This window comes from Aptenodytes forsteri, unplaced genomic scaffold, assembly GCF_000699145.1.
Source record: "Aptenodytes forsteri isolate BGI_AS27 unplaced genomic scaffold, ASM69914v1 Scaffold15, whole genome shotgun sequence".
Lineage (NCBI taxonomy): Eukaryota > Metazoa > Chordata > Aves > Sphenisciformes > Spheniscidae > Aptenodytes > Aptenodytes forsteri.
In genome coordinates, this window is record NW_008795129.1 from 24,309,589 (window position 1) to 24,331,265 (window position 21,677).

The window sequence follows — 21,677 nt, forward strand, 5'->3', positions numbered from 1 at the left end:
CCCTTTTTTTTTTTAACTATTTAGGGACTCACTTTTTGTATGTTTGTATTTTGTGGCTTCATGATGAGATTTTTACTGAGAGACGTGGTATGAACATGACTAGGCTCAGATGAACTGGAAGGTCTTGCTGGACTCACAGACCTGTAATACAAACATATATTTGTTGAACGCAACATTCTACTTTATAACATTTTTTTAAACAGTAGCCTCTTTTCAGAATGAGATTTTGCAAGGACTTTCTGACTTTTTATAGTAAACAAGGAAAGTAAAAATTGTCTAGTGCTCCTGCAAGAATAAAAATAAATATTGATTTTTTGGAAACCAGTAGTCTGTTAAATTAGCTTCTGCAATCTGTGGAAATGCAGCTTTGTAACACCCAAGAGACTATTCTAATGAATCTAGCATTTAAACAGTAATGACCTCAAATATAAAAGTTTCAGCTCACCCGACTGAGTTTAGATAAAAGGCCATGCAATGTAATGAAACTATTTCAAGCAAATGAAAATAAAGGTAATACTTCCTTCACTTCTTAATTTTTTCTCACAAAAGAAAAGATATATATAGTTAAACCAAAACCTACATTATTTACTAACAATCAATAAAGTTAAACTAAACCAGGAAAAACACCGCGGTTAACACTTGGTGAATATTTTTGTTAAGGCTGGCTCTTTCTAACATATTCACACCGTTCTGTGATGAATAGAACTGTGATGAAGATGAGAGCTGCCATGTTTACAGCTACTTTCTACTAGAATCTATCAGAGTATAATTAGGGAAAATGATCATACCTTAGTTTCTCTATTGTTGTCTTTTTACTTGTAAACAACCATCTCATGAAAGTCTTCCTTTTCAGATACATGATTGATCCAGCAAAAATAAGGCACAGAATGGTTATCAACACTCCTATGGTTAAACTCTTATTATCTGCAACAAAACACATTGAGTTAACTTCTATTAAGAGCCATCTTTACTGAAATGTGTTATGTGGATGGAGCAGGACATTGCTGCCTGGCCCGGGTTTCTAACTGCAATGCAGGTGAAGTGAACGAACTATGAATTAAAGACTAATAAACTCTTATTTCTTCTATCCTGATGCTTGAATTTTGCTCTGTTTTAAAGTTATTTAACATTGGGGAAAAATTGGTTAAAATATAACATTGTAGGTCCCTTCCAACTGAACTATTCTATTCTATTCTAGTCAGGTATCTGGGTCCAATCATGAATATCTCCATGTACTCTCTCTGCACCTATGTTGAAGTCCTGCTTAGGTTGTCACCTGCAAACGGGGCCATAAGGTGTATGGGCTGTCGGCCTCATCCAGACACCCACAGGGTGATGGCTGTAGCAGTGCCGACTGGCACCTTCTTCATGGGCTGCCTGCTGCCTGGGTGGGAGGGAGACAGAGGCTGAGGGGGAGAGAAAAGGGACAGAAATGCCTAGATCATGGTTTGGTAAAGTGCAAACTTTTAAATATTCTGTCCCTCAAACATAAGCAGTAACACTAGCTCCTTTATAACCAGATTTTAAGGGTTTCATTGTGCTTTAGCACTGGGCAAACAGTCTGAAATCTGGACTACTGTGGTCCAGCCCAGATGGCTGTCAAGTCCAATCTGGAGGCAAGCGAGGAGCCGAAGGAAAGCCTCCAGCAACGGTGTTGTAAGCTCTCAGAGGGATGCTCTGCTTAGCAAGGGGCTGCAGCCTTCTGTACTTGTTCCAGTTTTCAGAGTGCTTTAAGCTGCTTTAAGTACCTTGCTGGGACCTAAGTGAGGCACAATAGTGAGACGAACCCTGACTAGATGACTTGCAGCTGAAAGAAAGGAAGAGGTAAGCAGCAGCTCTGATCATTATGGGTATGTGATATGATCATTGCCTGGAGGAGAGGATGTTGTGATTCTTCAGGACTGCTGACCTAAAAAATGCACACTCCCACAGTAGTAGAAACATCTTTAATCTTTGCTCTGGTAACCTATCATCACTGTCTCAGTCTTATCCTGATTGATTTTCAGCCAGCTGGCTCTCATCTGCTGGCCTAAACTCACCGGGACGCTGGTGAACACAGTCAGCAACACTGACTGAACAAACTACACGTGGGGCTTGATGGGGCATGAAGTGCTATACTTTTTACCTTATAGCACTGCAGAATAATAAATCCCTCACCATCTCTAAAAGATTAATAAAATTAATAAGCTAAGATAATGCAATTTAAATTAATTAACTTCTCTACCTAACAAATATTTAGGGCTTCTTTGTAAGAAAAATACAGAGTGTCAAACACATACGTTTATTCTAAGTCAGTTGGGTAAAATCAGTTACTAAATACTGAGACCATGTGCCTTGTTTGACTAAGATGAAATTATTTTATTGACCTAATCCTTCTGTATTTTGATTTAGAGATGTGCAAACTACTTGGATCATAATCCAAACCACCTCATCAAGTGTTCATGTTTAAATCCAAGTGTCAGTGATAGCAAATTAGGTCCTCTAGCAATTTCCATATTTGTTTATTCCCAGTATTACTGAATGTAGCACTGTCTTTACAGAAAAATGGTGAAACTACAACACTCTCTTAAACTATTGTTAAAGCAATTTTCTGTTAAATTGAAGTGTTGGCTTCCAAAACACAAAATGCAAGAATTATCAGAGATGTCCTATATTTGTCTTCTCCAGTTAGCATTTTCTACGCAGCACATTATTATATTATATTTTGTAGCTCTTTAGATACTTAGCTTTCAGGTAAGCTGAAAAAGGACTATAATGCTTTAGAGCAAATCTTAAAAGAAAACATTTAACACACAAGTAATCACACTTGTTCAGTGCCTGAGCACAGTTTCTTTGCTATCTTACTGACTGGTAGGTATTTAAAAAAGAAGATCTTTCAACAGTGAAATCCTAACGTGAAGCTTTGTCATGGAAATGACTGTGATGTCATCAATCCAGTATTACAATTCACTGCAGGATCTGGCATGTAAAGAATACAGTCCATTTTGGTTTTGAATAGCATTATTCATATGAAAACATGCAGATCATTTTCCAGCAAGTTTTAGTTTATATATGTATATGCGAGTAGACTGCTTGTCCTGTCCCTTGCTCAGACATAAATCAGAAACATCTCTATGGAAGTCACTAAAGTTACAGTACTCTGGAGAAAAATTGGCATGTGATGATTATCAAATCCTATAAAATTCACAATGTGTAGAAATAATTCTTTCTGAGGTTGGCCAAAGGTGAAGTAAGATACTATAGCCAATGTTCTGAACAAGGGGAAATTGAAATACAAATTACAGAAAATGCACGTCTCCTACTATTATCATATGTGAGGGCAACATCTGGTAAATGTGTTGAAGCTATCTATAAAATATACTTTTAATCTGATATGGTCAGAAATCTGCTCTTTTCCACAATACAAAAGATCCTCCTTAGAAGCACAATATCAAATATATTTTTGTTTTTTGATTATGCAATAATTTTTCATTTATAATCATTGCAATATCCACTCTTCATTAGGCACACAACTACAGAAGCAGGTTATGTGTACAGTAAGATAGTTCTATCCTGATGCGCTCAGTGGAGGACACCGGAGCTTGGCATATCTCAAGGTGAATCCAAGAGTACTGCAACATTCATCTGCCATGGTAACAGGATTAGCTCAAGTGTGGGAGTTAGCTCCTCATCCTCGGCTTAAATCAATACCATTTGCTGCTTATTACAGTGAGCTACTAAACTTGACCATGTATCCTGAAAAAAAAAGAAAGGCAAAGAGAAAGGCGCAAAGAAAGAAAGGCGCAAAGAAAGAAAGGCAAAGAAAAGAACCCACCAGGACCGCTGTGCCTTCAGTTATGCAAGAAAATTGATGCACTCAGCTAGCCTTGGTTTTGCTTCACTAAATTTTCAAGTCGGTGCCAATGCGTTTGGATTAAGCTATTTGATTTACTGACTTATTTCCCAATCTTGTAAGCTCATTGCTTACAAGACACTTTGTATTTCCACTCTTTATCATGAAAACAACAAGTAAAGCATGAATTACTACTAACCTGCTTGCCTAATTGGTCCACTGTCCATGCTGCCACCAAACCCTGGCTTGTCACAGTAGGGGGGGGCCCAGTCAGCCTCGCAGTGACAGTTCTTTTTATTGTTGCAGACCTGCAAAACAAGACAAATGACCTGACATGAAAAGGATTACCCTATACATCTGAGAACAGCAGTGGCTGATAAGGCCTCCTAATCAGATAGTGACACATCTGAAAGAATTAAAACTTAAAGAAGAAAAGAGATGTAGTGGTGTCTGCCTATTGGCACAACTAAGATGGCATAGAGCAAGTCTGAGTGCAAGACACCACGGAGCAACAAGGATCCTAAGAAAAGCATTATTTATTTGGCAGGTAATTGTTTGAGTTCTACCAGCTGACAACTTCAATAATGTAAGGATAATCACACAACTCTTAAGTCTTATTCTCTCTTTGCCTCCAGCAGCATTATCTGCTTTCTAACTTCTGTTCCTTCTGCCTTCATAGGAACAAGAGTCCCTCTACGCTGTTAATGCTGTAAAGCTTTGTCACCCCACTTGAACACTCCTATCCATCAAGGGCTTGCACTAGCCTGAATTCTGATTTTTCCACTGCTCAGATCCCCCAGCTCTAAGATGAACCAGTTGCTGGAAGAACATGGAATCAGGGCTGAGGAAACCCTCCCTTTGATATGACATCTGCACTGTCTGTAAAGATACAGTCCTCAGTGTTCTGGTGGTTTTAATCTGAGTTAAGGAACAACTAGCAAGACCTGATTTACCAAATGCTCCCTGCGGAATAAGAGAGCTCCAAAGGCCTAGAGTCCATCATTAACATCAGCCTGTTCCCCCTGCACAGAGCAGAAGGAGCCGGTAGACTCATGGCTTTTTCCTCAGGAGGTCCCACAGTCCCAAACACCCATCAAAAGAAGGACTGCTTTTTATTTCCTTTTGCTACCACCCAAGCAGTGGCTATGTGACTAATACAGAGGCTAAAGCTCCATGCTGTATCGACAGAATACATGAACTGACCGGGCCAAAAATTTTGTTGCACAGGAGAGAGATGGCACAGTCACATGTAGATGCTCAAACTGATTTTTGGGCTTAGGGCTAGTTGTCAATATGGTCCTAAATTCTGTGCTAACAAGAAACCACACAATAGATTAATAAATGGGTTTCTCAGTAAGACACTAGTTAGTTCACAGGAGTTTGCAAATATGCATTTTTCTGGCAAGGTCAGCTGGCAGGCTTTCAGAAAGACTATGCTGGTTGTGTCTGCAGAGTATTAAAATATCATTCACACAGCTTTAGACTGGCTATGGTCATGTAAAATGCAAAAAAAAAAAAAGATTTACTTTTCAAAGACAGCAAGATAATTAAAAATATCATTCGTTAAGCATTATTTTTTAAATTAAAGCGCTATGGGAGTTCCCATCTACAATTCCATGAGGTCATTTTTTGCTACCCAGGAGTCACCAGAGGTTCTCCATTGTACAGACATAAAGATGCCAGTCTAAGCTGATGCTCATCCCAGCACAATGATAACATGCAGCACCATCAACGCTGCACAGTTTTTCAAATGTGGGATGATAAAATAAGTTAAAGCAAATTAAAATCCCTCCTCAGGAGAGGACAGAGAATTTCCTATGGCTCTTCCAATGTAGTTGCCACAGCTTTTCACAGAAACAAACAGATCATCAGCAAATCAAGGTTAATAAGGCATAGTTGACATAATTAACATTTCCATAATATAAACAAGGTTTCAAAAGACTTTGATATTATTAAATGATATAATCAAATTTTTCATCCTGCACCACTTTCATACCATGAAACTCATCAATATGGTTTTACTTTATTTTAATACTTTTGGAAATGCTTTTCCATTTGACTCTCAATTCAAATGCATATTTTAACTGTTCTGTATCCACATAGAAACTGTATTTTTTTAAATGTTTATGGGAATTCTTCATGAAGGAAGTTTAGACTTAAAATTGCTTTGAAGATGACAAAATTCCTTTTTATCACAGACTGTTAATTAAGAACAAGACAATTACTGCTTGATAAATATTTCTTTGTTAAATAAAAATAATTTCATTTCTTGCAGTTCATATAAGGGACACTGAAAATGGAAATACATAATAAAAAAGTATTGCAGTGACTTTGACCGATACATTACAAACAATCATAGATCCCAAAGCTATTACATAAAATGATTTCTTGTCCAGTGTTTATTGACTGATCATAAAAAAAGTGTTCCTATAATGCTTACTCCACGTCCATGGCACTTTGTTGCACATTTATGTACACCAAAAACACTTGTATTCTGGCACTGGCGATTAAGGCAAATCTGCAAAATAAGAGAAAAAGAGTTTTAATAGGGACAGAACTGCTGGTGCTCACAAGGCATCATGTCCCTCTCTGTATGTCTGCTCATCCATCAATGGTTCTTTTAGCAGTTAAAGATTTCCTAGTCCACATGCTGCATTGACAACGTTACATTGACAAAAAGATAATGACACCAGAATTAGGTGTCGTCTTCTTCTTGTTATGCCTTTGTAAGTCTTTTAGGTCCAAATCTGTGGAAGTTAAATTCTGCTCTCGATTGGCATCCTGGCCAATACTGAATTTCAGACATAGTTCATATTTGGTTGATATGCTGAGCTTGTGTAAATAAACACAGTTTCACTGAAGTGGAACTAGTGGTGAGCTGCTGGGGTTTGGGGTTTTTTTAAGCCAATTTAAAAAACAGTAATATGCATTTTTTCAGGACTGAGCAGGATTCTTCCATGTACCTGATCTGGCTGCATTCATGTCTTCACAGCAGCAGATGATTCCTCAAGGAAAGGTTCAGGTCCCCTCGTGGTGTAAATTAGCATAGTTCTGTTTATATCAATAGTGCAATACTTTTTCATGCTAGTACAGAACTTGGACCCAGGACAGCCTGAATATTTAACTGAGGTCATTGATATATATGGGCTCATCATTGTTCTTCAGCAAAACTGAGACCTTTCTAAGAGTTTTCCCAAGCTAAACAATTTTTTGGTGTCAAATACAAACCAACCATATTTGAAGTGTAATAATAATTCTTACAGGAAATGGAAGTAAACAAATAGCATATGCAGAGTAATAAAATTCAAATTTTTTTGTTTTCCAGTCATTACGGGTAAACTTTACTCTGCCAATATAGGTGAAAATTGAGGTAAAGCAAGATTAGTACCATCTAATAATACCATCAAACAATCAAATGACTGATCAAGATGTCAGTAATGAGAACTTATCCTACCCAAAACTGAAAAAAGAAGAAATTAGGACTGGAATAACTGTTACTATGCTATGTTGACAGAAAAAAAAAAAGAAAAAAAATCACTGCACAATTTTGCTCATGTTTAACTGCAGTTCAGTTCAGTAGCACTAAAAGTCAGTCACAATAATTAGCATTAAGCAGGGAATAGTGTTGAAGGAGACGACAGGGATGCTTAATCAGGGCACTTATTCCCTGGGGAGAAGGAAAAATGGAAAGGAAATTAGAGTGAATTGGCATCAACATGCATGCGTGTAGAGAATATGGTTTGATTACAGCAGTATTCACAATTCAAATATTCACAGTGCAGTAGCACACAGAATTTTGATCACATTAAAATGGCTGCATTTCAAATCGTGTATCTTCAGCTTAGAAAACTCAAGAATATTTAAATTCATATTCTTAATCCATAATACAAACGCACTAATGTCCTCAAAGTAAAACATACAATTTCATAAGTATTAGCCTGTGTATTCTATAGTATGTGTGTGTATGATTAGATAGATTAGAAAGATTAAATACTCATTAGTAAAACATAATGGGGTGCTTTCCCAGCATTGAATTTCCTTTGAAAAGACATTTTATAACGGATTGACTTAGAAATGTTGTAAGAATTGTTTTCCTGTAACAGAAGGGTTGTTTTCCTGTAACAGAACTGTAGTTTCCCTAGGGACGTATTTTAAACCTGTTCCCAATGCAGCGTGATAATCCGACATAATTCAAAAGCATTCAGAAATTCAGAGGCTTACTTGAATTTACCACAAATTATCAAAGCACTTTTTTTTTTTCTTTTTACAAGTATACCCTCAATCCATTGAGGGTACGGAAACCTTCTTCATTTCAATAGTTCTTGGACTCCTTCCCATTCCTCCCCCACTGTAAATTCATGGCTGTCTCCCATCTTTCTCTGTTCCTTTTCTCACAAAAGAAGAACTAAGAATGAGACAGCCGTATGAAATTTGGACTACATTCACATCGGATAATTCACAAAGTTTGCAAAATATGATTGCAAAAATCAGTTTTGGTGGCTGAACATCAATGGGTTTATATTTTTCTAATAGTGCATAGAGATCGGGCTTTTCCTGCAAGAAAAAAAAAGGGGGAGGAACCATAATCAGCAGGTATAATACATTTTGAAACCTAAAGTGAAGTTAATGACAATTTTGCAATGCCATAGACACTGGGAAACTGAATACATTGAACTCCTCAGAAATTCATTAACGATCCTGTAATGTATTTTGCTGTACTTATTTTGCAGAAAACCTCTAGCCTACATGGACAGATACTTGGGACTGTCCTCAATAAACCAGTTATAAACTTAAGCAACTTGCATTGCATCTGCAAATCTGCAATCCAGAACAGTGGCCAAAAGAAGAAAGGAGTAAAAATCTGACTCAGTGTGAGCATGAGAAACAATTCTTTTGTGGGAAAAAAAATCGCAAAGCAAAAACCAGTCAGTTTAGTACAAAATACTTTGCAGCATGAGGGTAGTGATGTTCTCCTTGTTTAGGATTATTTCAGAACCTTACTTTTCCATCTTCACACTTGGTTCCTGACAGCACAAGACCAGGATCGGGCATATCATCACCCAAATACACATGGGTACCACGACACAGAATCTTGCCACCTTCCTGAAGTGGGATATTAGTTTCTATGGAAACAGCATTGGTACCAATTACAGGTCGATTTGCTCCCCCTTGACACTGAATTTTTCCACATTTAGCATCTCTGAAGGAAATAAACAAAACGAAAAATCAGTTAAATAATTTTAAATGTCATAAGCCCTCTCCCACCACCCTTCCATCTGTTCCTGTGTTTGTAGGAAGAGACCCTACCTGGCTTCACATTTAGCAAAGGAGCTCTTGGAGTCTTTGCCACAGTTGCCGTAAGGATCACCTGCAGAATTGACTCTCTCAAAGCAGATCCCAGGAGCAGGTTTTGCACCTGAAACAAAACCTAATCAGAACTTTCATCTCATACAAGGTGTTTTTAATAATTTTCTTTGAGCTCCACTGATGCTTTAGGGGAAGGTAAGATGTGATCTGCATATTGATGAGCACAACAAAACAGTTGTGCTGGATCAGCATGCTAATTGAAGAGCCTGAATGTGCAGGTTTTCCACTGCTATTTGTCTCTCTGGGCAATGCTGAGCAATAGACAATACAGAGTTCATTCTCTTTCAGAATTTCTCTAGATGATATCCCTCTCGTGAATCCTCCTAGGACACAAAAACTTTTAGCAAACGCCAAATCTAGTTTGGTGAAGACAAAGGCCAGCTTCTAAGTTAACTCTCTTCTTTTTACAGGAGTCCACATGATTCTAGCAAGAGCACAAGAGCTGAAGCCAAAGAAAATACTTTTCAAGAAAGGCCTTTGTAAGTGCAATTCAGAACAACAAGAAACCAGAAAAAGTCCAGTTGCAAACTAGAGTGCTGTGTGACTGTAAAACCACCAACACATGACATGGCAAAGAGAATATGCTGCTGTTAGCTCAAGCTGGGGAAAAGAAGAGAACCCATCCCCACCTTAACGCTCAGTAAATTCACTCCTGAGAGGAAAGACTGACTTGAATGAAGGGTCATTTCTACCATAGTGGAAGAAGTAGGAATCTGGGAAGACAGGCAGCATCTGGTTCTTATCTAACATAGCCTTTTATAATGGAGACATGTCCTAACAGCAAAGGAACTTCCCTGATGGGAGTAGTACTGGAAATGTTTGTGCAGACAGATTACTCATTCCTACATTTTAGAAGTTAAAAGGTACTAGTAGAACATCTGTTCTAATGTCTTATACAGACAACCTCCTGTCCATTTTTCCCCAGATTATGACCAAGTATTGAATACCTTCTAGGGGAAGATACATGCGTTCATCTGAAATGTCTAAGAGGTGGAGGATCTACTTCCCTGGTTTGACTGTTGCAATGATTAATTAGTCCATGTATTAGAATTTAATCCCTTTGTTTTAATGTGAAGTGTGGATTTTATCTCCAGCCAATAATTGCTGCTCTTTGTAAGACTAAGAGGCCCTTTGCTAGGGCCCTTTACTACCCCATATTTTCTTTCCATGAAGATAATTAATAGCACAATTAAGTCATTGCCAACATTTCAACTACTCCAATAGACAGCCTTGCTTTGAGGAGACGAGGTCATAAGGAGATACACTGGCTAAAACTCTTAACAGATATCTGCTAGATACATTTTTGTACTTTTGATAGGTCAGCCGAACAAAAACAAAAAGAACTGCCAACAAGTGATGTGATAGCCTAAAGGCTGAGAATATACCATTTCTACAGTGTTCCCAGATCTTTAACAGAGACAGAATATCTGAGTTAACGTTACATTTTTTTTCAAATGTTTTGAGCCACTTCCAATGTGTATGCCTCTAACTGTGGGTAAAACATATCATTTATTTAAACCATCCTGAAGATTTTGTTTGAAAGCCTTCAAAGAGGAAGAAGGTTTAGAAAAAAAAAGGGGGACAAATTCCTGGAGAAGAAAATACAAGTATAATTGTAAAACTTCCAGTTAGTGTGGATCTTTTCACTAATAACTTAAAGCTTACAGCCTTAATTATCTGCATTTCACAGCCAGAAGCCTGACTAATATTATATACTGCTGAACAGCAATCTAACGCTATTAAGGAGAAAATATTAAAACTTGGAGAGGCTTAAGATGGCACCCTCTTTTCCTTCTAACATTTTTACACACTGAAACTGGAAAACTCAGAAAGAAAGGCACAGAAGGAACAGAATATGAGCTGCTGGTTCCCTGGAGAGCAGGACAAGAGCTTGAAATTCTTTGGAAGATTACGATCAAGCTTGCTGAGTTCAGAATATTTCTGAAACTTGGAACTATTAAAAGGGACTCATAGAGGATTCTTTCACTTCTTTTCATTAAACCACAAGCAATAATCAAAAAAATCAACAAAAGCATCCAGACAAGGCACTGCGCAAAAAGCAAAAGTAAAATTTCCATTTTGAGCATGTAGATTCCTCCTTGTCTTTCCAGGGCAGGCACACTAACTATTCAGCTTGATACAAACATTAACATGTGCATATACTATGCCAGATTAAGAAGTGAAGGGGAGGAAAGGAAAAAAACCTGCTGTAAGCAAGAGGCCAAGTAAATCTGCTTTTTCTCCCACATCTGCAAAGACCGACATGCTCAGACCTACCTCGCCAAAGCAATAAGCCCCCCCCCCATCTACCACCATCATATGCAATTGCTACGGGTCTCGTTTTTTTTCTTGGCTGGGAGCCTTGTGTCCCATCTAGTTCAGCCAATGGCGTATTATTGCAATGACTGGAGGCTTCCTTGGAGATGTGTCAGCAGCAGCCCAGAGCACAGACACTCCTTCCCCAGAGTGGAGTGGGGCTCCAAAATCTGCCAAAAGGAAAATGAATGCTCATGTCCTGTGCTTTGACTGTAAGGGACCTAACAAAGACATACTAAAAAAATGGTGTTAAAGGGAGAAAGGGCTCACTGAAATGCTAAGAGAGTTTAAGGTATTTATCTTCCTCTTTCACCTGGTGAAACTTTTTTTGTTTGATTGGTTTTTTTGAATGTAGGTGTCAAGTGTGCTACACATGATGGAAAGCAGCCTGCAGGAAGAAGAACACATCTGCAGCATCCTTGCAGGGCTCAGACAGTGAGCTTTAACTCCAACCAATGTTGGAGTGTTTTCTTGACAAGAAAACAGATCTCATGGAGTACCAAAAAATGCTCCCCTGCCAGTCTCAGAGCAGTCTGTGTATGAAAGCACCTGGTACCCAATGATCATCTGCGGCTTGTAAACCAAAATCTAGCTTCAATTTCTGTCTTTGGTATCAAACCAAAACACATTGTTGCTTGGGATTCAGATGGCTGTTCCCTCTCCTGACTGGTTTCTCACAATACCTGGACTTTTTTATAGATGAAAACATATCAGAGTGTAAGAAGCTGAACAGAGGGAGCTACCAAAGTTAAAAGGAGGTTTTCAGAGGATGTTTAAGGAAAAGAATTGTAATGTTGTGTTTCTGGAGGAAACCCATTTATCATGATTGCATCATATAAACTGAAGCAGAAAGTCCTGTCTTTCTCTATTTTGCTACCTCTACAGGCAAAGGCAAAATGATTTGTGAAAGATTTCCAGTGGTTATTAAGTGCTTTGAGCTGGATGAGCAGAGTTTATTTCACTTTGCTATTGATAATTATAGTATTGTGACCCTGTAATTAAGGTCCTGTCAGCCTTTCCACGCCAAGCCTTATTCAAGGGATTAAATCAGCCGTTTGAAACTGCAGAAGGTCAAAGCTCACCACTGCCGTTGTCAGCCTGGAGACTTTTTTTTCTCCAAATGTGTATATTGATGAGCCCACTTCTTCTCTATACAGTTGCAAGAAAGAGAGATGTTCTACGCTTTTGGAAGCGATACAGAAATGCTGTGTCATTTCAGATCAGTGCAAGACCTGCTGCAATGAGAAAATACCGTCACGGTTTCGCGAAGGAGAAGAGAGAAATTTCTGACCATGGTGCTGATTCCAAGAACAGAGAAACACCCGATATCAGGATGACAGCAGAAAAGAAAGATATTTCAATTCAGTTCCCAACATTGTCTCAAGACTTATTTAAAAATATTATACAGTGTTTCTGGGTGTAGAGGGGGAAAAAAACCAACCTCCGAGTAACAGACTGAAGTTCTGTCGCTCAGGCTATGCCAACTAGCACCACGAACAACTGTATAAATAAATATAAGCATAAAAATACAGTTCTCTGTCATGTGATTTGCACCTGGATTTTATATCTCATTAATTTTGTTTTACTGCACTGATGATGCAAAGCAAACTTTCCACAAGCTCCCCTTGGCCTCTCTCTTCATCTTGGTGATCCCTGTTGTTAAGGGATCCCTGTGCAGGAGCAAGATGGGGTTGAGCTGTTATTTTTTGCACTTAAGGAGTATCCTAGCTCTCAGTACCTCTGAGAATATGGCTTAATGCCTTTCACATCTCGAAAAGAAAAGGCCTGGCCATAAATCTGTGATGATCAAAATAGTTTGATTTTACTGAATTCAAATCTTTACAGTGCTTGGATAAATCAGTATTTTTGCAAAAAACAGTTAGCAATGGTTTGGTCAGCTAACTTAGATGGGAAGTCTATCTATTTTGCCTATAGGGTTGTACCTGGAAAAAACTGCAAAGCTCTTACAGCAGTGACAGGCCTTTGTAACAAGTATTGACATTGAAATCAAGACTATTCCTGCCTAAACAAATGGCCATGTCTCTGCAACAAATTTAAGTATGTTCTAATTATTAAGTCAATGCCTGCCATTGGCTCCCCAAAATCATTACTTTTTTTCCCTCTTGGGGAAAAGTAGGAAAACACACTGACAAACATCTCCTTTCCTTCCCTAAAGAAGAATTTTCTTGTCAATGTAGAAAAAGCCATGAGTCTAAAGCTGAGAATCATCTGTTTCTTGGTAATCAATAATTTCTCTTTCTTAAGTAGCTTTATCTGTGTATCTAGTTGCTCCCGGAAAATGCCAGTGGGGTACCAGACATTACACAGATGCATTACTATCGATGTATCTTTCAGTCACACTACTATCAATAGGTCAGATCAGTGCAATTTGATATTTTTGAATATGAAACAAAAAAGGTCACAAGCAATTCATGCATGTTGCTCCTTAAAAAGAAAAATGCCATGAATTAAAGTGAGAGAGAGAGTAGAGAAATTTGTGTGTTCTGGCAATGAACTTGGTCTTTAAGAGGAATTTATGGCTATTTTCAGAGACTGTCCCCAGGTGCTCCTCCACACTTTCACACCAAGCTTTCCATGCTATTGCAGATAGGGAATAGCAAAAAATATTCCTCTATTTGATTTGAATTTATCTGTTGAAATAAAAAACCCCAAGGAAATGCAAGTACTTCTTTCTGGAAACAGGTTCCTATTGCTCAGCCTAATGTAAACAAGCTCTGACAGTGCTCATCATTTTTCTTTAGCTAGACCTAAAAATATGAAGATTGATGTTTATCATTGGGCTACTGGACATCTGCAATCTGATGAATAAAGAAAGATATACAAAAGAAGACATTGATAAGGAATTCAATATACTGAATATTATTTTAAGAAAAGTTATTGGATTTTGTTCTGCATGGCTTTCTCCTACTGGGAAGAAGAAAAAAGGAATTAATGTATAAAATGAACTATGATCTGTTTTCTCTTTACAGTATAGAATTTTTTTAAAAAAACATACAACTACTCCTCCACTCCAACATACACAGTTAAAAACAATTTTAATCAATTGCAACAGTCTGGTAAAAGGTTCAAATGCATCTTTTTGATACGATGTCCAGAGACAACATCTTAGAATATCAAGTCTCTCTTTCTGCTGCAAGCAAGATTGGAAGGAAAGTTTTTTTATCTGTCCCATGATATTTTTCCAACTGCATGGCCCACCTAGCCCTCTTCCCATTCCACCCCGCAACTGCCAGCTCATACTCCAACCAGATATGATCAAGTGGTGGATACTCACATCCCTAGTCTTTAACTCCAGAATATAGGCCTTGGTTTTAGCTTGAACCCTATCTGCTAAACTGTTTGAAGGTTTACTTTACTGGCATTATTTCTAATTTATACTTCCAACAATGTGATCAGAATCAAGCCTTTCAGTTCAAGTTTGGTAATGTCCCATCCTCCCTTTCAAAATCTTTATCCTTGGGTATTCCCAACACAAATAAGGGTATTCCACTTAAAGTCTGTTTGAACTTTGTTCTTAACACAGTAATCTTTCTCATAAGCAGACCACCATAGCCTTGACCACTGGAGACTCCATGCACAGCAGTGCCCATATTGAATAATCCTCCAAAAAGGAAGACAAGACAGAATTAGGGGACCCCGGGGGGGTTGGAGGACGTGCTGTGTTAGGAAACAGACCTGGCAAGGGAGCTGCAGCAATTCAGCTCCCTGACCTTTAGTTGAATTTTTCTCAGCGACTGAAATTATTAACAGTCCTACCAAGTAACTTTCCATGGCATGGGAAACTGGTTCATAAGGAGATTTTGCTTTATACAAGAGAAAATGCCTCTGTATCCAGGGGATTAAAAATCCCAGTATGACTAAGACTGGAGGCTATAATTGTACATGCCTATATGAGCTCATATTAACTCTACGACGTGAGTGGGATTCGGAGGAGTATATCAGATGCATGGTTTGTTCCACATGGGGAGTTTAATTTTAAACTGGAACTCCTCTAACATGTTCTTATACCCACGTGACCAAGCTAACCTCTCTGCATCAGTGGCATTATTTCTTCAGATCTCTTTAAAACAAAAATTTTGAATGGTCCAAGTCCCTGTGAAGATAACAGATAAATTCTTCAATAGACTTCTGATGAGGGTTTTGACCAAGGGAAACATCTGTGTGTCATTATATTGATACATAAGTTTTGAAACAGAGTTAAAGGCAGAGAGATACTGAATTGAGGGAGGCTAAGGGAGTGGAAAATGTTAGTTTAAAGGAGATAATTAAATATAGCTCTAAATAATGCTTCTCTTCAGGAGAGTTTGAAGTATTTTTCCCTTGTGAGAGGGGGCAAGTGAGATGCTGAAGTGGACATGACTTGTCCCCAGCGATGCTGGAGGCAATAGCAAAATGCTGAGTTAATACTCATATTTCAGTGGAAGGGCCACAGGACGTAACAGAAAGCTGAACACCGTTCCTGGGATATCATCTGTTTAGGATAACCCAAGAACTCATGCTATTAGATTTTTTGCAAAAAGAATGTAAATTCCCATGGGAGAATAAAATCTCCTTCTGCTTCAGTGCATACTCTGCTAAGAGTACTGTCAGGAGGCAGGTTTACAAGGTAACACCAATTAATAAAATACACAAAATGATACAAGAATCTTACGTTAATGTCAAATATTGAACTCTGTTTTGGGGTGTAGACAGACATATATATTTTGCAGATGAGCAATTTAGAGCACAGAAGGAAGCTTACACACCAGTCTGAAAAGGGATGTGATTTCAACCTGTCAGGAGTGTTCAGCACTTTGTAGGATGACATAAGGCCATATCAAAGTCAGTATTAAATGATTTGTCTAAGTTCACATAGCCATTTGCAGCAGTGTTGCAGAATGAACCTAGTTACTGTTGCTCTCTACCTCTTGCTGCAAGAAATGAACACAACTGCAAATCAAGGATAAAATGAATCACAAAATGATTCCCTCATTATTCAGTTCTCCATTTCAGAAAAGAATAGATACAGATTGGTACTGTATGAAATTCCCCCAAATCCATCTATAATCACACGCTTTTTTTTTCAACTCTATCTCATAAACAGATCTCCTGGTTCTCAAACTCACCTTGGCCCCAGAGGGTGATACACTGCTGCTCGTGGGTCTGGCATATGCCGTTGTAGCAATAACCGTCCACCCTGTGGCATGCGTGCCCATCGTGTAGGTACACATTAGCTGGGCAGTGAGGGCTGGCTCCTGTGCAAAACTCTGGCAGATCACAGGAATTACTTGACTCTCTGCAAGAAATCCCTGCTGGTTTTAACTGCAAAACAAACAAAACCCCTTAACTGCTGTAATTCCAATCAATAGGAGTTATGCAGCGGTATAACGCATGCAGCGCATGAACAGCTTTTTCCACTGGCTCTGCACCAACTGACCGCAGAGGACAGTATAAGGATTACACAGCTCTTTAAATACATTTATTTGACACAGGTTGCAAAGGGTTTGGCAGGAAGGAGGGCCAAACTTTTGCAGCTGCAAACATGACTCACGTGGCTCAGGTCAGAAGGTAAATCCAGCCTTTTGTTAGTTTTCAAATATGAACCAAATCTTTCAGTGTGCTTCCTGCAATCATGCCTAAACACACAGGCACAGAAACAGTTTGGGCTGTATTGCAAAGGATGCTCTGTAGCAACGACCAAAAGTCAGACCAGAAACCTTTTCATCCATATGGCTGTAACAACACAGCAGTGACCAGGGCAGCCAGCTGATCATGCAACATTATGTTATCTGTTATGTTATGGCTTGTGAACCCACCAGCCCACCTGACTGTGGATTCAGCTGCCTGACAGCTTCCTGGGATGGAGGTGCATTTCCTCATGGAAATGTCGCTCTGTCATGGGCATCAAGATCTTCTTCAACTTAATTATACAACGAGTCCATGTAACTGTTCCTGTCCTGTCCTGATTTCCCTGGATAACTACATTTTTTCAGAGCTGAAGGCAACCAGTAGGCAATGGTGGAATGTGCCAGTCTGAACATTCACTTATCAACAACAACCACAAAAGATGGGCGTGCTCTGGGAGCAACACTGAATTTTAACTGCATCACCACAGTGCCTTTGGTAAAAAGCAAGAAGACATAAAGATTGATTTTGCTAAAAAGCATTTGCTAGCTGTTTTGACAGCTTGCTGCTACTGAGCTTTTAGGCAGATGCTTGCCACAGACACAATGGAAACTTGCTGAATGCTTTATTAGACCATATGCAAGAGATGGTCTGAGAATTCAAGAAGGCAAATGCCTGCAGCAAGTTGGCTTTTTATAGTACATTAGGAGTCCACAAGACCTGATGATCTGCCATTAAAAATATATATGCTGTTGACAGAATTAATATTTTAAGAGTCTTCCCATAAAAAGAGGGTCCAGCATTTAATGACTGCTTGCCAGAGCACAACATCCATATAAGCGTGAAAAAAATCAAAGCATATAAAAGTTCATGAAAAAAGAAGAGGTTTTGGAAGGGCAAATGAAGTGGCTACAAATAGCACAGACACCATTAAAAAAGTTTGTTGATCTGCTCCTTCAGTAACTTACAGTTTGAGAATTTTTTTAATTGCTTACATGAAATGCAAGTGTCTTAATGCTCAATGATACCAATTTGCTTGTTCTGTATCCTTGCTTACTGCTCTGCAGTTGGGAAGATTATGGAATACTTCCCACCCCACACAGATAAGAAATGTTTCTGTTGGTTCACCTTGCAGTCTTCGCAGCAAAGTCCATGGGCACACACTGCTCCCAGTTTCAAAGTACAGGTAGTTGCATTACAGCACCGGTTTGTACATTCCTAGATGGAGGATAAATTTAGAGCAGACAACTTTCAGTCACAATGAGCTGTAAATCAAGAGGCTGCCTATAGCTCCGCCAAGAAAAGCTAGGCATGAAATAATGAATTATGCATGAAATTCTACAACTTGATCCAAACAGTCTTGTCTGTCCTCAGATTCAACAAGCGCAGTAATTGTAGTAAAACCAGAGAAGCCATTGAGGAAGGCTGGTTTATTATAGCTATGGATCCAATCCCAAACATCACAAACAACTCAAGTATGCTGATACCAATCCTGATACAGTAGTACAGTATTTTATTTCCACAAAAATCAGTGGAATGATTCCCTTGCCTCCTGCGAGGATCCAGGGCCTGTGTTACAGTTACTGAGCATCACCACTACAGCTCTCTATTTTGTGATAGTTGCTCACCAAACTTCTGTATTGCATGGAGACTGGTGGCTGCCACAAAGAAAGATGATGACACTATTCCGTATAATCTCTTATCAGGGTATGCCAGTAATAGAGCTTTGAGAAAAGTATGAATTGCAGTATCACTAACTGATACATCCCAATTTCACACTTACGGATTAGATGGTGGCATGTGTGGGCTTTTGCAAACTTTACTCTCCATAGAATGAGCTAGTAAGAAGTTTTGGAAAATAAAGGTTTGTTTTTCTAAGATTATGCTCACAAGCTGCAAGTTACATCAGCTGTGCTGGAATCTCAGCTCTCTAACAAAAATAGCAGCAGATAAAATTGCTCTTCAGCTGTGTTAAGTCAGTTTGACTTAACAAGGGATCACTAACAATATAGGGAACACAGGAAAAATGAGTGGGTTAGAATGATGTTCACAGCCTCTTGTTACTTTATTGGCTTTTGTAAAGCTTTCCAACTGGAAGATAGGGCTACCACAGCACTCACAAATAAAGAGCAAAATGATTCTCAGCATTTCACTGTTTTCTTAGATAATATCTGCCTGAATATACAAAGCTAACTGTGCTGCTCTGAAGCAGTAGAACAACTTCCTGCACCTATTTTTGATCATGCCGGAAGGCAGCAGGCTATGCAAATATTTCTGTGCAGCTGCTGTATTTAAGAAGTAACTTTCCTCTGCACAGAAGCACATTTTATAAATTCACCTCAGCAATCTGAGAAAAGCAGAGTGGAGGAAAGCAATGTCAGTCCAATTAAGGTACTTCTGAAACAGTCAGCTCCTATAGCCCACCATCTGGCCCTACACCAGCCAGCCACGGAAAGCAATCGGCATTCCACAGACAGTTTGGGATAAAGACACAGCTCTTTGAATGATGTTACTGCAGCCTTTGAAATTTCCAATTGCTCACTCACTTATTACTCATTGTAAGGAATAAGCTTGATAAATAGTTTTTGTGCCCGGGCTATTAAATTGTCAGGAACGGTTTTAACATAAACAGGCAAGCAAACAGAAAAGGCTCACAAAGCTTTCGGAGGCTGGAGGCTGCCACCCAAAACTACTGCTGTGTTGTAGTTTATTATTAGTAGTTATTATTAGTAACAACAGCAATGATGGGAGTTGGGTTTCTTGGTGTAGGTCTCCTGGGCTCATCAGAGCATCTCAGACAGACTAATGCAACAGCAATTCTAGCATCACCTACATGATGTCAGATACTGTAGACAGGACGTTGTTTTCAAGCCCTCTTTTCTAAGAACACAAGATAGACCACATTGGGTCAGCGTATAACCCTTCTAGCCTTGTGTCCCCCTGACAGCAGCCAGCAGAAAATGCTTAAGGACAAGAATGTGAACACACATACATGGTACCTTCTTAGTCTCCTGGCTTTCCCTTGGCTCCACGGACATTTTTAGCACCTCTAACATTCAGTGGAAAGGAACTCGCAAGTAATCGACACAATCTGGGGAGCAGCTCCTCCTGCTTGTTTGAAACCTGCCACTTTCTAACTTTATACGCACAGTTCTTGTTGGGGGGCAATTGCTCCCTACTCACTCTTTCCATTTCACTCATGATTTTATCAGCTTCTGCTGCATTTTCTTCCATTTTCTTCTTTTCCAGCCAGAGCCCCTCGAAAACTTTGAACCACCTCATTGCTTTTCTTTCAACCTTTTTCATTCTGCTTTATCCTTCCTGAGATCAGGGAGGGGTAGGAAAAAACTGCACATGCAGCTTCAGATGCAGTACGCTGCAGATTTATAGAGGCCTACTGGTGCTTTGTTTTGTTTTCCTATTTCTTCCCTAGTAATTTCTAACAGCCTATTTACCTTTTAGACCACTCTTGAACACTGAGCTGACATTTTAATGAGACTATTTATTGCAATTTGAAGTCGTGTTCCTCTATGGTCAGAGTCAGCTCAGAGTCCATCATCTTACATGTGATGTTTGGAATGTGCACCACTCCGCACTGAATCCCATTTGTCATCTTAATGCCCAGTCCAGCTATCTCAGAAGGTTCCTCTGCAGTTCTTCACAGACAGCTTTCATCTCTACCATCCTAACTAATATCATCAGCAAATTTAAGACTACTTGTCTTCCCAGGCTGTTTATGAATATGCTGAATTGTGTAGTCCCCAGGACACATTTCATGGATACATCACAGCAGACCTCCTTCCACTGCATAAAATGGACGATTTATACCTTGTTGTATTTCCTATCTTTTAACCCAATTTTTGCCTATGCAATATTCTCTCATCCTATAGCTGCTTAGTCTCCTGAAGAGGCTTTGGTGAAAGGCTTTGGTCTAAAGCCTCTCCGAACTCCTGACAGGCTGCAATAACAGCATCGTCCCTTTCCGTCCACTTGTTAAGTCCTTCAGAGCACTGCAATAGGTCTGTAAGACAAGATTTCCTGGCACAAAAGCTGTGTTGATTTGTCCCTGGCATGTCACAGCTGTTCAGGCACTAGCTCTTAATTACATTTGGAAGTAATTTGTCTGACTTCTGATTTACCAATTTGTAGTTTTCTGATCCCCCTTGCAGCCCATTATAAAATTAGCCACATTTGTCACCTTTCAGTTCTCAGGGACCAAGGATTTTTTTATTTTATTTTATTTTATTTTATATTTTATTTTATTTTATTTTATTTTATTTTTTTATTTTTTCTTCTTCTATCTTTCCATGTGTAATCTACATTAACCCTCAACCCTCAGGCACTGCAGCATGTCAGACATTTTTGGTAATATAATCCAAAATGAAGTTGGAGCTGAATTGGTAATATCATCCTTGGTCAGGTCTTACACTCTTGGCCTGGTGGTGGGCATGCCAGCATCCTTTATACTCAAGAAAATGACCAGCGCCTGATGCGCACAAGACCGTAGTGTGGATGAAGGTGGTCAAACAGTCCCTCC

At 39.0% G+C, this 21,677-nt stretch overlaps 1 protein-coding gene across 2 annotated transcripts in view; it reads right to left on the reverse strand.

The window, feature by feature from the left end:
- ADAM12 (ADAM metallopeptidase domain 12) overlaps positions 1 to 21,677 on the reverse strand; it is a 190,167-nt gene that overhangs the window by 9,674 nt on the left and 158,816 nt on the right. Inside the window, exons 13-20 of one of the 2 annotated variants that reach the window (XM_009277959.1) lie at positions 18,269 to 18,358; positions 16,642 to 16,837; positions 9,140 to 9,248; positions 8,834 to 9,032; positions 6,273 to 6,350; positions 4,032 to 4,140; positions 789 to 924; positions 33 to 141 (exon numbers count right to left, since the gene is read on the reverse strand). In XM_009277959.1, coding sequence (XP_009276234.1) covers positions 33 to 141; positions 789 to 924; positions 4,032 to 4,140; positions 6,273 to 6,350; positions 8,834 to 9,032; positions 9,140 to 9,248; positions 16,642 to 16,837; positions 18,269 to 18,358 — 1,026 coding nt within the window. The remainder of the gene's footprint in view (positions 1 to 32; positions 142 to 788; positions 925 to 4,031; positions 4,141 to 6,272; positions 6,351 to 8,833; positions 9,033 to 9,139; positions 9,249 to 16,641; positions 16,838 to 18,268; positions 18,359 to 21,677) is intronic. The other variant, XM_009277960.1, reaches the window with a different exon arrangement.